Source organism: Salmo salar, chromosome ssa04 (genome assembly GCF_905237065.1).
Source record: "Salmo salar chromosome ssa04, Ssal_v3.1, whole genome shotgun sequence".
Taxonomy (NCBI): domain Eukaryota; kingdom Metazoa; phylum Chordata; class Actinopteri; order Salmoniformes; family Salmonidae; genus Salmo; species Salmo salar.
This window is the reverse complement of record NC_059445.1, coordinates 20187444-20204218: the sequence shown is the minus strand read 5'-3', so window position 1 is coordinate 20204218 and position 16775 is coordinate 20187444. Positions and strand designations below refer to the sequence as shown.

The following is a 16775-nucleotide window of genomic DNA, read 5'->3' as shown; positions in this document are numbered from 1 at the left end:
AAGGAAAAAAATACCTCATTGGCTGCTTATTACAGAAGGGAGGAAATCAAACTTCACACTTATTATTCCTGGCATGAATTCACGCTTCATCCTAACATACACATATCAACCTTTACGAACTACACCCGGTAACATGAAAACTTAGCTAACATCGCGCGGGAAAGCCTTCACCCCCAAAGATGTGTTGCTACGATAATGATCCCCGTTGCAACAGTTATTAGCCACGTAGTTCCACCTGTCTTATCATTTCCTCCGCATAGCGAACACGTAAACAATTCAAACAAAAAACAACGACATAGACTTACAGATTAACTGTCAGTTACACTCCCACCAATCACCTGTGATTTCTGTGAAAGGGGTCTGCAGGGTTTTTTGATCGGCTTCCAGGAGGGTGACTGTCTTATGGATGGGCCTCTCCAGATAGGTGGGTTTTGTGATGCGTTTACCTCTCTCATCCAGGAATGGACTCAATTTATGCAACTTGCTTGCTTTATCTTTGGTCTTGATGTCTTTCTGGTGCCTAAGGTTGTGTATCTCATGGGAGAAGGCTGCTTCTTGAACCATCCTTATAATGGTGAGCTCTGCCTCTCTCCTTTCTTCTATGCTTGTAGCTTCACTGGACCTCAATTTTAAGCCTATGGCTTCCTTGACACGTCGTTTGAGCCTGGCAATAGCTTTTACCACTCTTGCCCAGTCTGAGAATTTGTGAAGGTGATCTAGTAACGATCTTTCTTCCTTTGCCTGGGTATCATGGACCAGGGATTTATGCAGCTCTGGGTCAGTGTCTGAGAAATCTCCCCCCTTGACTTGTCCTTTGGGAAGTTCTTCTTGCCAAAGAAAGTCTGGACCTGTGAACCAGTTGGAAGCCATGAGCTGTTCTGATGTGATACCTCTGGAAGCATGATCCGCAGGATTCTCTTCAGAGGTCACATATCTCCATTGTTCGGGATCTGTGCTTTGCTTAATGCGTTGGATACGGTTAGCTACAAAGACATGGAATCTTCTGGCTTCATTGTTGATGTAGCCAAGAACTACCTTCGAGTCTGTCCAGAAGTATTCCTGTAGACCTTGTATCTCTAGCTTCCTTTTGAGCATGTCACTTGTTCGAACAGCTACCACCGCTGCTGAAAGTTCCAGTCGTGGTATGGTCGTAATCTTGGAAGGGGCGACTCTCGACTTTCCCATAACTAGGGAGCAATGAACTTCTCCTGCTGTGCTGATTGTTCTGAGATATGAGCACTCTCCATAACCTGAGGTACTAGCGTCGGAGAAGTGATGGAGCTCATAACTCTGCACTTCCTTGAAACTTGATGGCAAGTAGCCTCGTTGGATCCTTACTTCCGACAAGTTTTGTACACCTTGGAGCCAGAATTCCCACTGGAAACGTAGGTCATCTGGAATGGGGTCATCCCAGTCGATCTTGTCACGACACATCTGCTGCAAGATCTGCTTCCCTGCCAGGACAAAGGGTGCCACAAACCCAAGCGGATCATATACAGAGGCTACTGTAGACAACACTCCTCTTCTTGTGAGTGGGCGTTCCTTGACAACTACCCTAAACTGGAACTCGTCTGATGCGACACACCACAGTACACCAAGCGCCCTCTCCATGTGTGGTTCACCCAGAGACATATCCAGGTCTTTGGCACCCTCAGCACATTCTTCCTTGGGAATTGTGGCTATAACTTCCTTGCTGTTAGAGATAAACTTGTGCAACCGAAGTTTGGCAATGCTGCAAAGCTCTCTTGCTTCTTTCACCAGCTGGGCCGCTTCAGTTTCAGACGATACGCTCGTCAACCCATCATCAACATAAAAGTTCCTTTCTATGAACTGGATAGACTTCTCGCTGAAGCTTCCTCGTCCTTCGGCAGCGAGATGTTTGAGACCATAGTTGGCGCAACCAGGAGATGAAGCTGCGCCGAACAAGTGGACCTTCATACGATACACTGAGGGTTGAGACTCTAGATCTCCGTTCTCCCACCAAAGGAACCGCAGATAATCTTGGTCTTCTGCTTTCACATGAAACTGGTGGAACATGCGCTCTACATCACACATGATTGCAACTGGACCCTTACGAAAACGACAAAGGACACCCAGCAATGTGTTTGTCAACTCTGGACCGGTGAGGAGATGGTCATTCAAGGACGTCTCTCGAAACTTAGCTGAGCAGTCAAAGACGACTCGTATCGTCCCAGGCTTTTGTGGGTGATAAACCCCATGATGTGGGATGTACCATGCTGGATGTTTGTTAATTTCTTCCTTGGAGACCTTCTCAGCATCTCCACAAGCTATGGTCTCTTCCATAAATGTTGTGTAGTCCTTGTAGTACTGCTTGTCTCTCCTTAGCCTCCTTTCCAGGCACTTGAGGCGGTGAACTGCACATGTTTTATTGTTCGGCAGGTTGGGTCTTTCTTCCTTAAACGGCAGCGGCATCTCGTAATGTCCATTGTCCTTGCGTTTGATGCCCGCTTTCATTTTTGTCAGGAACCGGATATCTTCTTGAGATATGAGGTCCTCTTCTGTAGCTCTCTCATTGAAGTCGGATTCAAGCGTCTTGATAACGTCCAGTGCTGTGATTACCTCTCTTACGCGTGTTCTACAAACATAATGTACTTGATTTGTGAGGTTGGAAGAAGATTGAAGACTTGGCATCACCTGTCTAACAATCACCTGATGACTCACTCCAATAGCGTCGCCATAGTCGATACATGGGTTTCCATAGCCGACTATGCTCCAGCCAAGGTCTGTTCTCTGAGCAAAAGGCTGATTTCCCTTACCAGACACAATTTCTCTTGGAAGAAGAGCCTGGGAGCAGTTGTAGCCAATTAAGAGTCCGACATCACAGCTCTGTTGAGGAGCAATCTCCTCTGCAATGTGTTCAAGATGAGACCATGCTCTTGCCGTCTCTGGAGTAGGAATATGATCTCTGTTTGCAGGAATAAACTCTCTCGAGTAGGACGTTGGCAGAGGGATTTTCTTCTCCAAGTAAAACCCTCTAACCTGCAAACCAGACAGCTTCTGGCTGGGCACGATGGTATTCCTTGAAGCCATTGTAGAGAGTTTCAGATGTACTGGCTCCTTCCTTGTATTGAGAGCTTTTGTTGTCTCTTCAAGGATAAAGGTGGTGTCGCTCTGGGTGTCAAGAAGTGCATACACGAGAACTTCACGATCGGGCTCGCTTGTGGTTGACACCCATACTGGAATGATTGTGGAGGTGTGAGTGGTGTTAATGTCCCTTATGACTCTGTTAGATATGGCCTCACTTGACGCACTTGTCCCCTTATCTTGTGGGGGCTCTGTCTTCCTATCCCTTGACCTTTCTTTAGTACGATCTTCGTGCAGGCAGGATGGATGCCTCCTCTGACACGTGTCACAGGTGTTCCTGTTATCACAATCTTTCGAACGATGCCCAGGCCTTAAACAGGCGAAGCACAATTTATTCTCTTGAACAAACTTCTGTCGCTCTGCGGTGGGCTTATCCATAAACTTCCAGCATTTGTGGAGACTATGACCTGACTTCTCACAGAAGACACAACTAGTGACAGTATCTTTCTCATCAGAGTTAGTTGCTAATACCCTTGCTCCAGGGCTTTGAATCCTTGGCGTCTTAGGTTTTCCATCTTCGCTTGGTTTCAAAGCGTGAAGGGATGTTACAGGATTGCAAGCGATCTTGGCTTCTCTAGTGAGAAACTTCACAAACTGACTGAAGCTGGGAAAGGTCTCAGTTTCTTCTAAGATGTCTATGACCTTTCTATTCCATCTTGAAGTTAGCCAATCTGGAAGTTTAGCGAGGATCTTTTGGTTTTCATTACAGTCATTAAGCACCTCCAGGCCCTTATTCTGAGACATAGCAGCCTTACAGCTGCGAAGAAAATCTACAAGGTCTCTAAGTTCAAGACTGTCCTTGGATCCTATCTTAGGCCATGCATTGAGCTTATCTCTGAAGGACTTGGCGATGAGGAATTTGTTTCCGTACCTTTCTTCAAGAATGGTCCACGCAGCATGGTAGGCTGACTCTGTTCCTAACATAAAGTAACTTTCGATGGCTTTCTTGGCAGGCCCACCGACATATTTTCTTAAGTAATATATCTTCTCAGTTGCTGGTATGTTCTTCCTGTCTATCAGAGTCTGAAAAGAGACCTTCCAGTCAGTGAACGAGAGTGGTTCTCCATTGAATGTTACTGGTTCTGGTATGGGGAGGCGGCTTTCACTGATTGATTCCGCTAGTAACCTGAACATGGTCTTGGTGCTATCTTCATGTTGTGTGCTTGTCACAACATGTTGTGGTGAGAGACTGTGAGATGAGCCACTTCTGTGCATGACTTCTTTCACAGATTTGCAGTTAGAGGACGAGAAGAGAGAAGTACTCTCTGAGTTTTCTTCTTGCTCATACACTTGCATCCTCGCCTTGGCAGTATTTAGTTTCTTGAGCACTTCTAGGCGCTCTAACTCTCTACGCTTGTCTTCTAGCGTCCTTCGTCTGGCAGCATTTTCTACCTCTAACTTGACTCGCAGCCTAGCTTCTTCTAAGCTGCGTTTCACAGCCTCAGCTTCTTGCTCCGCTGTCCTCTTCTTATCTTCATCTTCGAGTCTCTGAAGCTCTTCTAGTTGGCGTTCTTGCTCAACCATTACTTCTAAAGCTGCTTGGTTAGCAGCAACTTCCGCCGCAGCCTCTTGTCTCTTGACAGATGACACGCTTGAGTGTCTGGAGTTGACCTTTGAGTTGCTTTGAGACTGGGAGGAAATGCTTGATGGCTGATAGTTGAGACTTGACTTATGTGAGAGTTCAGACATGCACAAGGAATTGCTGTCCTTCCAGTGCAGCTCTATCTGGTTACTTTGACCTTCTTCCCTGGCCTTTAGATGACACCTTACAGTCTTGATAATAGACATTGTAACTGCTTCACACGTATCAACTCTGCGGCGTATATCGTTGTTGGGAATGTCAATTTGACGCAAATTTACATAAACAAGGTTTAGCTCTGTAGAGGTATGGCTGATCTTGTTTAAGAGGTCTTCTAGTAGGTCTTCAGAGCAACAGCCTGTCAGTGACAGTTTTGCTTCCTTTACCAGAGCCTTCCACTTCTCATAGCTGACTGTGAAACGATGTTCGAGCTGTCTCCACCTTTCGTCGCGCAGTTCTCTGCCCTTTTCAGTTAACCTGCGGACCCTCTCACCTTTTCGTGGCTCTTGTTGTTGTGATGTGTCATTAGCAACTTCTGTATCATCATTCGCTGGCAGCCGTGACTCCACACCAGTCTGGGTCTCTTCCTGCTGCTCTGTTTGTTCTGATGAAGGCTTGAAGTTTGCGAGGTGTTGCTGCAGCTGCTCAACTTGACCCACCCCATCTCTATCACCTTTAGTGAAACTACCCTTTTCTGACATTCTAAATCAAATTGTTTGAAGCAAAACTAGCAAAACTATTGCTGATGGTGTACCTGAACAATCGAAACTCAGATCTATTGTAAGCCCCCGTTCAGCAGCTTAACTAGACTACTGATATTTCCTGGGGTTGTTCGGCATGCAAGCTGACTTGTAGACCAATGACTGTCAACACGGGTACATTCTTAGTTCGACACTGAAGAGAGGACGCATCGCTTGTGACAAAAGATGAGGTATGGTAAGGTAGAAAGAAAGAAAGTAACATGTTAGTGAATCAGCGATTCGTAATGTTTGAATGGACTTTCTGACCGACGCGTTGACCGACCAATGACCGACCAATGCAATTGTATCTGAAACATTTTAATTGGGACCGATGTGTTTTGGTTGAATAGTTACATCCCTACCGATTCTACTCATGAATAATAACCTCATCTTGTATCAGTCTGCAGGTCCTGGGGTCAAGCATGAGAGGTCTGAACGAGCGGATGAGCCACAACACAGCAGAGACATTCAGACTGTAGCAGCGGCTGGAGTGACGACCCCTGTAGCCACTGAGGACCTTGCCACCGCCGTGCCCCAGCCCAGGACCCGATGCAGCATCACGGAGGTCAGTGGAACGCCGAACGCCGTCCTCAAGTCAGAGACAGACACCAAGACTTTAACTGTAACACAAAGGCTTTTACATACAGGATCTGACCACAGAGCAGACCCAGAGAGACTGGGGCCACTGGGCTGTCCTCCTGCTCCCGGTTCAGAGTATTTACTTTACGGAAACCCGAGCATAAGGGCTGTTAATTCCCATCCGGACTCAGGTGACGTGTTAGAGACTGGTAATGATCCGTCTTGTTCTTGCATTACAGAGATGGACCCTGGCAACATATTCTTGGGTTTAGAGACACACACTGATCTGTCTAGAGGGGACTGGAACCAGTACAGTAGTAGTGTATACTCTGAAGGGGGCCTAGATAAGAAAGGGGAGGGTCTGGTAGTAGATGAGGTGTCTGTGAAAGTGGAGGGCGATGTTCCTCCCACATGGAATGCAGATAGTCACCTAGGAGACGGACACTCACAGGGCAGAGGTTTCTTAGATTACAGGGAAAGCTTAGAGACAAATCCAAATGTCACGACCCACTCCCCTTTGCACACACTCAGAGATCACAACCCAGTGTCCATGTCGATGGGGCCTTTCGATTCACACAGCCGCATCCTTTTCAATCAGGTATTGAACTCAAATGACAGGGCTAGATCAGGAAATAGTAAAGAGAAACGGTTCCTCTGCATGTTCTGTAACAAAGGCTTCAGCTGCCTCCAGACAGTGGAGATCCACCAGAGGGTCCACACAGGGGAGAAACCCTACAGCTGTGCCCAGTGTCCCATGCGCTTCACGCAGGCTGGTGACCTGAAGAGGCACCACAGGGTCCACACAGGGGAGAAACCCTACAGCTGCCCGCAGTGTCACATCCGCTTCACCCAGGCTAGCAGCCTGAAGAGGCACCTGAAGGTCCACACAGGAGAAAGGCTGTTCGCCTGTACGCACTGCGGGAAGAGGTTCTCAGAGAGGAGCATCCTCAGGATACACCAGCAGAAAAACCATTCCACAAAATAAAAAACATTCCAATGTATAGTTTAAGTTTAGATCAAACCCTGCATTAAAGACAAATATGTATTGTCATTGTTGTCAGCAGAAAATATCCACTGATGTATTTGGAAGGAATGAGAGTAACAGATTTCAGTGTTGAATATTCTTGAATAGAATATTGCATCCAGACATTGTGATATATATAAGCCTAAAAAGTCTGTAACATATTGTGTTTGTACTGTGTAGGCTATATGATGTTCACAAATACCCATTTCATTACTTCCATTCAACTACTTAATTTTTCCCCCAACGCTTTTAATTAGAAAAATGTATGCAGTTTATCAACTTCATGCAGATTTTTTGTTGAGACATGTGTATGTGTGGTTTTCATATGGTGTATTTAAACCTTGTTTATATTTAGTAAACACAAAATGGGACTTTTCATTCTAAGACTTTCATTGAGACTCTTTAGTATACATCACATCTGATCTCACCCTATTCTGCATACACCTGACAGCGGCTTATAACCAATATACACTTACTAAATTTACCAACACACTAACAAACACCCATTAGTCTATTACACCAACAAACACCCTGTAGTCTATTACACTAAAACACCCTGTAGTCTTTTACACTAAAACACCCTATTACACTAACAAACACCTGTAGTCTATTACACTAACAAACACCCTGTAGTCTATTACACTAACAAACACCCTGTAGTCTATTACAATAAAACACCCTGTAGTCTATTACACTAACAAACACTCTGTAGTCTATTACACTAAAACACCCTGTAGTCTATTACAATAAAACACCCTGTAGTCTATTACAATAACAAACACCCTGTAGTCTATTACACTAACAAACACCCTGTAGTCTATTACACTAACAAACACCCTGTAGTCTATTACACTAACAAACACCCTGTAGTCTATAACACTAACAAACACCTACTGATCATGACATTTAACTTATCATAGCTGACTTATTTTTTTACCCACATTATCCTATGTATGTCCACCATGATGGGTTTAACAACAATGAAGTCATTCTGTAACTACAGTATAGGACTCAAACGTAGTGGGGATGGGTAACTCTCCGGGCCATACTTGCAAAAATTTGAAAAAGTTCAAGGTTAAGTTTAAGCGACCACCTGATGAGGTTAGTAGGTTGTCATAGGGCTAAATGTGCAAGCTTATGTAATGGGAACAGCTGACATGTAGCTTTTGCTCATGTGCCACTATGTCAACGATTTTAATTGGCTGTTGTTTAAACTTAACCTTTTCTAATGTTCGTAAGTATGGCCTCCACATGTTGAAAGTGTGTTTATTATACGTGTGTGCGACTGTGTGTGTATACGTACCTGAGGGAGAGTATGTCGGTGTAATCTGTATCACCTGTCACTTCCAGGAGGAGGAGGGTCCAGAGGTGCTGCTGGTGAAGGAGGAGGGGTGTGAGGAGGGTCTGGGGAACCCTGAGGGGAACATGGTCATGGAGGACAACCAGACTACACCTCCTCCTGAACCCACAGAGGAACCAGCTGAGCAGCACAGGACCAAACATAGTCTCACTGAGGTGAGCCCACTAAACTACTGTCTGAATGGTTTTAGGTCAGGGCCCGTATACACAAAGAGTCTCAGAGTAGGAGTGCTGATCTAGGATCAGTTTTGCCTTTTAGATCATAATAACACTATGTAGACAGGTGGGGACCAGGGCCCGTAGTTATCTAACTGCCCGAAAATTCTCAGTGACGCAAATTTGGTCCTACTTTTACACATAGGAGTAAGAGCATGTTATCAACATTCCTATGACATAAAAGTACTCATATCTCAGGGTGTATTTAAGAGAGCTCAAGAGGTGTCTTAACCGGTTAGGGGTTGCCAGAAGTTGCCACTTTACCCTTCTTGGTAACAGTGATGATTTGGGTCCATCACAGACCGTCAAACCCAGATGGCACTTAAAGCACCTCAAATCAAAGGTTCATTGATTTTCCCACCACTCTACACCAGATTATTAAAGAAAAACAAGCTGCCTTCATCCAATTCGCTGGTATTCCGGGAGTTGTTGGCATCATTGATTGTGCCCACATCAAAACCATTGCCCTCCATGGATGAGGGCACATTCATCAATCGAAAGCGGTACCACAGTATTAACACCAAAGTGTTTTTTTTTTAATGCAGACTATACGATTCTTGATGTTGTAGCCAACTGGCCTGGTTCTCCGACTCCAGAGTGCTCAGTGAGAGTGGCCTCAACATGCTATTTGAGCGCAATGTTGTTCCCTTGGATGTCACTTTCTTGGTGACAAGGGGTACCCCCAGATAAGGTGGCTGCTAAACCCCTTTTCTACGACCTCTCCTCGGGGCTCAGCTCAATTATAACAGGTGAGGCAATAGGCCAAAAATTTGATTTACTGGGCTACAGAATACAGTGGGCTTTATCTCAGCGTAATTCAAATATTAATCCATATAAAATGACATGTGGAAGAGGAGATTGGAAGAGGAGATTTCATGTTCTCCATGGAGAGGTGTGTCACAACCCAAGCAAGGATGGTCTGCCCATAATAATGGCTTCTTCAATATTGAACGACATCTGCAAACTACGGCTCATCCGTCTACCTCCCGACAATGGACAATCTGAAACTGACGATGACGACAGTGACTATGGCGATGATGATGCAAGCCCCAGTGCCATAGGTGGACAGGGAATGCTTTTCCGCCAGCACTTTACCAACCTTCACTTTAGGTAGGCTCGCATAACAATCTCCACACTTTGTTTTGGCACTTTGTCAGCGCAGGAGAATGGTCTCGTAGAACCCAATATCTAGCTACAGAACATTAAGCTATTGGAATGGGAGAGCATCATACAGATATGCAGGGTTGGGTAGGTTACTTTCTAAATGTAATCCGTTACAGTTACTAGTTACCTGTCCAAAATCGTAATCAGTAACGTCATTTTTGGATTACCCAAACTCAGTAACGTAATCTGATTACACACAGTTACTTTTAGATGACTTTCCCTTAAGAGTTAATAGAAGAAGACAACAATGTATGTTAGCAATTGAACCACATCTATTGCAGGATAAATCAATGTTAAAGTTTATATATCTGGCCATATATTGATGTTGTATTTTACTTTACGGGTTGGTTATGTAGGCTTCTTCTAACCCACCTCTTTCTACTACATATAATAATACGATTCAATTATATATTTACATTAAAAACCAAAGTCTATCAGAATTACAGTCATTCCAATAAATGTTATAGCCCTTAATCTTCAAGAATAGGACTTGGAAATATGGAAGTATTGATTAGCCAAATTGTTTTACCTGAGCATAACCCCAAAAATAAGGACTTATTAGCCAGCCCTACTATGTTTATGATTGTGTTGTCATGGAGGACTGATTGGGCTCATTGATTCGAGTTGAAAAATTAAAAGCTGTGCTCATGGAATGGCATGCTTTGAGCACTACTGAAAAGTTATATTTACACGTGAAAAATGAATGCCTTATGCTGCATTTGCTATAGGCCTATTGTTAAAAATTTTGTTGGTGACACTTTGATTCCTTGATAATATGCAGCTGTTTAAAGGGCAAATCCACAATGGGCCTGGAGAAATGTAACCACTGTCAGATTAATAGACAGAGCTATGGATACAAGGACTGACCATCGATGATATCAAAATTGTTTTAACCATGTTATGAGGCTATACAGTGTTTGTTTACATTTACAATGTTTACAAACATTGGAGAAAAACAAGCTTATATTTGGGGTTTTCATGGAGTGTGACAGTTGAACTAAGCTCATGAGGCATTTATAAGTTATATTCTTCAAGAATCAATGGATATATATCCATTGAAAGTCCGAAAATGGATGTAGCAACTACAGATTGCCCCTTTAAGTCTATCAAAAGTGTGCGAGTTTGAGCATATGTCCATTAGGCCTATGGATTAATTTATTTTATCAGCATACATTAGATTGAGCAATATAAGCCCCAATTGTAGTCCATAGGCTGGGATCCACACTATGCAGCTGTTGCAAGAGTGCATTTTTTCACTGGCTGTCTACTGGTTTCAAAAACAATGATTGATAGGCAGCTTAAACGTCTTGAATTCAACCATTATTGGGTTCAAATACACATTTAGATCTGTGAATCCACAATCCATAAACCGCAAATAGCCAAAATGAGATTCATATCAATGCGCAAGCGTTTATTCAAATTGGATAATCTTTGGGTGGCGACAGCAGTCGCACCATTAGAAGCCATAGCTTGGACTGTAGCCTACAAAAAGCCTATTCCTGCTTGTCACATATACTCCCTCTCCGGCCTCTAGGTCATCAGGCTGCTGATTATCCCGCACACCTGTCACCATCGTCTCGCGCACCAGCGGCTCATGACACTCACCTGGACTCCATCACCTCCTTGATTATCTTCCCTATATGTGTCACTCCCCTTGGTTCTTTCCTCAGGTGTTATTGACTCTGTTTTCATGTCGGTGCGTTGTTTGTTTCTTTTATTTATTAAAATACTCACTCCCTGAACTTGCTTCCCGACTCTCAGCGCATTCGTTACACTGCTCTTTTCCTGCGATCCATCAAACACAGTGTGTGTCATAAGTTTTTCCGCAAACAATTTGTTTAAAATGTGAATAGAAAGTTTTGAAATTCAACAGTAGGCTTAAATCCTATTGTGCTGCTCGGTGACCCCCAACAGCGCAGCGTCTTGGTCATCTCCAATGCCCGAGATGGTCACATTTGAGCCCTGCAGGTAGTTAACACATTCTGCTATGGCACTGAGGGGTTTACGTGGAGGGCCACCTCCTGAATGCAGAGAATACCCATTACACAACAAAAGTCTACAGTGTGCATAACATAGCAACTGAATTTAGGTCTACCTGTTTTTGCCAACTTCTGAAGGGAAATGGAAATCTCCAACCAACATAGGACTAATAGCCAATGTTACAATTGGCCGACACCATTATGATGATATTTTATGATGATTACGTTTGACTATAACAAAAACAAGTTATCTAATAGCCTACAAAACAAACAATGTTGCTAGCCCTGCAATTGGTTTGATATTGTTGCTTAATTTTATCAGCCTTGTTTTTGGAAATGTGGAATATCCTCAGTGTGCCCTTTTTCTACCCCAAAAATACAAAACGTCATCACACTTTCACTTAACGGCTCTTCTTATGTCGTAAAAACGTGCTGAGATCAACTCATAAAACGAACCCCTACTCATCGCTGAGAGTAGGGGAGAAACGCTTATTAATAACTCCCTTTTTAGGTCCTATTCTGAGCAGTGCGTAAATTAGGTCACAGTCGTACTTTTAGCGCGATTCCTATGAGTAATTCTGAGACGCTTGATAAATACGGCAGCTGATCATCGATTAGAACTTCAACTCTGAGACTCTGGACCCGTATCCACAAAGCGTCTCAGAAAGGGTCTTAGGATTCCTCTGTCAACATGTTTTCAGACAATAAAAACCCAGCTCAGAGTAGGATTTAGGACGATGTTAAGACACTGCCCAGACCAACTCTGAGCCAGGAGTAAAATCAACTCATAAAAGTTTCTCAGCTGGTAATCACGACAGTTTGAGTTACCGCAAAGGAAAGATATTGATGACGCACATTGACATGTTACAAATGATGGAGAACAATCAACCGTGATGAGGCATCGCCAGTTGTGAACTCTATAGCACGCTTCTGACAACTTCGGTGAATGTGACTGTACATTAAATGTTGCAATGGTAAAAACGTTTGATATAATTTTCACCTGACACGATCACTTTGCCTCCTCTCAATTATCGCCTAATATGTTGGCATGCATAACCCTTTTTAAAAACAATTGATATTTTGAATAATGTGAAAGGCAAATTTGACTGAATCATGCAGTATAATGGTTATTAAAAGCACAATTTTGATATTACCGTTATATCAACACACTCGTCACTCCAGTTTAACAACTCGGAATCGCTTTGGCACAGTAGGCATCAAGTTACTTGCCGATGTTGCATAAAACGTTGAAAGGTTTCATCTTTACACAATTAAAAAGTTAATATAGCCCCTAGATGCTTTCAATTGCTCAATTTATAGGCATGCCCAATTTAGGCATTTTTTTTAACAATGTGTTATACCCTTGAAATAACATGAAGTAGGTTCATGAAATAATCGAATGTAAAAATTTACTGAGTGTGCAAAGCATTAAGAACAACTCCCTAATATTGAGTTTTGACTTCAGAACAGCCTCAATTTGTCAGGGCATGGACTACAAGGTATCAAAAGTTTTCCTCGGGATGCTGGCCCATGTTGACTCCAATGCTTCCCTCAGTTGTGTCAAGTTGGCTGGATGTCCTTTAAGGGGTGGACCATTCTTAATACAGACAGGAAACTGTGTGTATCAAATCATACCCCTTCAAAGGCACTCAAATATTTTGTCTTGCCCATTCACCCTCTGAATGCCACACATACACAATCCATGTCTCAAGGCTTAATCATTTTTTAACCTGTCTCCTCACCTTCATCTACACTGATTGAAGTGGATTTCACAAGTGACATCAATAACGGTCATATCTTTCACTTGGTCAGTCTGTCATGGATAGAGAAAGTGTTCATAATATTTTGTACACTATGATTATTAGCCTAGTGGTTGTTAGTATTTAGACATATGTGAATTAGACCTTGTGAAATCATTGTCAAAAGTGTAAGAAATACTGTTGCATGTAGGTCTAGATTATTTCTGGATTGATCATATAGAAATATCAAAACATTATTTCAACAACTCTAAAGCCATTTCCTGTCTATGGCACCAGAACCACTGACTCCCTGCCTTTTTCTATAATCAAGACACCTGCTGGTAACTCTTAACTGTTAGGACAGCTCAAGAGGTTTCCTAAATATCTGTCAACTAGATGACTAAAGAGGCTTCAAGCATAGCTTTTATTTTTTTACCCATAAGAGTAAAATGTATCTATTCTCAGCACTTATGACCAATTTTTTACTCTGAGACTTTGTGAATATGGCCCCTGGTCTTGATTACTTTTGTCTTAAGTGAGGGATCATGCCTTTGAAGTATCAAACCCTTAAAGAGTGTCAGGTAGTCAAATCAACTAACACGTTTGCATAGTATCACATCAACTAACATTTGCATAGTACTCATATCAATCCCTCATTGCTCAATCAGAAGATGCTCCATAGCAGGGTGCTCATATCAGATTTATTGATCCAACATCCTCTCACTCTGTATCTCTTACAGTCAGTAGACATGGAGGATGGGAAGCCTGATCTGCTGATAGTCAAAGAGGAGACAATAGAAGATGGACCAGAGAGCGTTGATCAGCTGAGTGAACTAAAGATGGGGGAGCAAGGTAAGGGAGAAATACATATAGCCTACATACAGTAATAGATCTTCAATGGGAATAGTGCTACTCCTGGCTATTATTTTATATTTTTCTTCATTCATAAAATGAAATCAATAAAACTTATGTTTACATACAAAAACACACAATGTATGAACTTCACCAGGTAATTGACAAAATGTAGAGTTTTCTCTGCCATGTTTGTAAAGTCTATTTTGTAACCTCTTCCTGTAGGTGGTTGGCTGGAGGCTAACAGTGAAGACTGGGCGGCCATCTTGGATTCCCAGACTGGTGCAGCCAAGGGCTCAGGGGACGACATCACTGAGCAGGCCAGGACTAGAGGCGACATAGTGGAGATCAGTGGATGGGACAGCGTCCTCAACTCTGGGCTGGGGAACAACACTGTTAACCACAACCAGAAACAGACAGTTGAACACAAAACAACCAAACTCAGTCTCCATGACAACAGACTGGCTGAGACCAGGGCAAGGTGTAGATTTGGTCTGCAGGGACGGGGAGGTGTCCGTATGCGGCAGGAGAGAACAGACACAGACTCTGCTAGCGATGCTCCGTCCTGCTCCTATAGTTGTGATTCAGAGAGACTGATGGTGCCTCAGGTTAACCCCCTAACAGTTGCTGCCTTCAGCCTGCCTTCTGTAGGATCTATCAACTGGAACATGGACCCTGCAACACAGACACTCCCTGGCCTTCGTCCTCCTCACAATCTCCTTATGTTAAACCAGACCTCAGACAATGCCAGTGCCTCAACACTAAATGGCAACACCAGCCCATTGACAAATGACAGTAGTAGTAACGCTATCAGCAGATCTGGTGGCAAAGAGAAGCGCTTCCCGTGTTCATTCTGTGGTAAAGCCTTCAGTTTCCCCAAACAGGTGGAGATCCACCAGAGGATGCACACAGGAGAGAAACCATTCAGCTGTCATCTTTGCCGGGCCAGTTTCTCCCAGTTGTCCAACCTGAAGAGGCACCAGAGGGTCCACACAGGAGAGAAGCCTTACAGCTGCCCCCAGTGTGAGAAGAGGTTCTCCCATCAGCACCATCTGAAGATACACCAGAAGGTCCACATGGGGTAAAGGCCTGTACGCACTGGGGAAAGAGTGTTCTCGGAGAGGAGTTCTCAGGATACACCAGCAGAAAATGCACACGGACAATGTATAGTGAGTGTTAAGGAATAATTATTTTATTTAGCGCTTTTCATACAGTATCTCACTTTTAAAATACAGACAAAAACAAATAAAGTGTGTCTTCTCCTTCAGGATCCCGTCTAATGCCTGCTGACTGGGTTCATAGAAAGCCTGGACCTGGGTCTAGCCTTCCTCAGCTACCTCATGGTTACCCCACAAATACAGACAGGGTCCGGATTTGTGTTCACAAGAGGTACCTAGCCTATAACACAGCACACAATCCCAACCACACCCAAACAATGGCTAGAGGTCAAGGAGGGAGCTCAAAGACTAACCACCTGAGGCTGGCTCCTGCTTCTACCTCCTCTGGCGTCATTGGGTCACAACGTGGGAGGCTGAGCATGAGGACGGATGCTGACAAGCCGTACGCCTGCCTCAGGTGTGGGAAGCGCTTCGCTAAGACAAAATATATGAAGCAGCACCAGAATGTTCACACTAAGGAGGCCTTTCAAGTGCAAGCTGTGTTACAAGAGCTTCTCATACCTCAGTAGCCTTATTAGACATAGGATTGTCCACAATGGGGAGAAATCGTAGCAGTGTGGCTTGAGATATACACAAGGGATATCTGGGAACTATTCTTTAGCTGTTATAGTCATCATGTGAAGTGTCTTGGGGTAAGACGGTAATTAACCATATAACATTCATTAAACCTTCGTTAACTTGTCATTTAAAATAGGCTTGTGTACCTGTTTTGAGAGAGACTAGGTTAGAATAAGGACAGTTTAATTTTTACCTTACTGAGGTGATGTAGATGGAATCAAGTGATGATATTATTTTCTATTCTAACACACTCTTCTTTCTAAACTAGTCTGCTCTCTGCTTGAAAGGTACTGATCATAGGAAATTTGATGTGTAACGTAATAAGCAGTACCGCATTTCAAAGAACAGCATACGTCACTTTTTCATTTAACCACACCCTTTGAGCTATGACGCCAACCAATAAGATACTTTCTCTTCAGTGTAACGGAAGTGGGTGTGGCTAGGCGACATGGTGGAAGCGGGTGTGGAACTGAAATCGAATGGCGGTGGAGAAAAGGATGAGTGGACTTTTGTCCAAAAGAATGGGATAAGGAGAAAAACTGTTGTGGAAAATATGTCTAGTTCTGATCGTATCTGGTAGGACTGCGGTTTTTGGAAAAACAATGTATGCCAGACTTGGTGAATCCGTTAACATTTAGTGTGTTTCTGCTGATCAGAAAAGGCGTGTCTCACCGGAATTTATGAATATAATCTGTTGCATTGA

General features: G+C 43.5%; 2 protein-coding genes and 1 pseudogene across 2 annotated transcripts in view; 2 read left to right on the top strand and 1 right to left on the bottom strand.

Annotated features, from left to right (window-relative positions):
• Positions 1-3820, bottom strand: part of LOC123742521 (uncharacterized) — a 4060-nt gene extending 240 nt beyond the window's left edge. Inside the window, exon 1 of the mRNA XM_045717518.1 lies at positions 15-3820. Within this exon, the coding sequence (XP_045573474.1) occupies positions 316-3483 (3168 nt within the window). The 5' untranslated portion in view covers positions 3484-3820 and the 3' untranslated portion in view covers positions 15-315. The remainder of the gene's footprint in view (positions 1-14) is intronic.
• The window catches only part of LOC106602609 (uncharacterized), a 79777-nt pseudogene that overhangs the window by 39285 nt on the left and 23717 nt on the right, over positions 1-16775 (top strand).
• Positions 1-16775, top strand: part of LOC106602610 (zinc finger and SCAN domain-containing protein 12-like) — a 23475-nt gene extending 6700 nt beyond the window's left edge. The window contains exons 3-7 of the mRNA XM_014195352.2: positions 5825-5989; positions 8378-8542; positions 14225-14336; positions 14562-15505; positions 15605-16775. Coding sequence (XP_014050827.2) covers positions 5825-5989; positions 8378-8542; positions 14225-14336; positions 14562-15421 — 1302 coding nt within the window. The 3' untranslated portion in view covers positions 15422-15505; positions 15605-16775. The remainder of the gene's footprint in view (positions 1-5824; positions 5990-8377; positions 8543-14224; positions 14337-14561; positions 15506-15604) is intronic.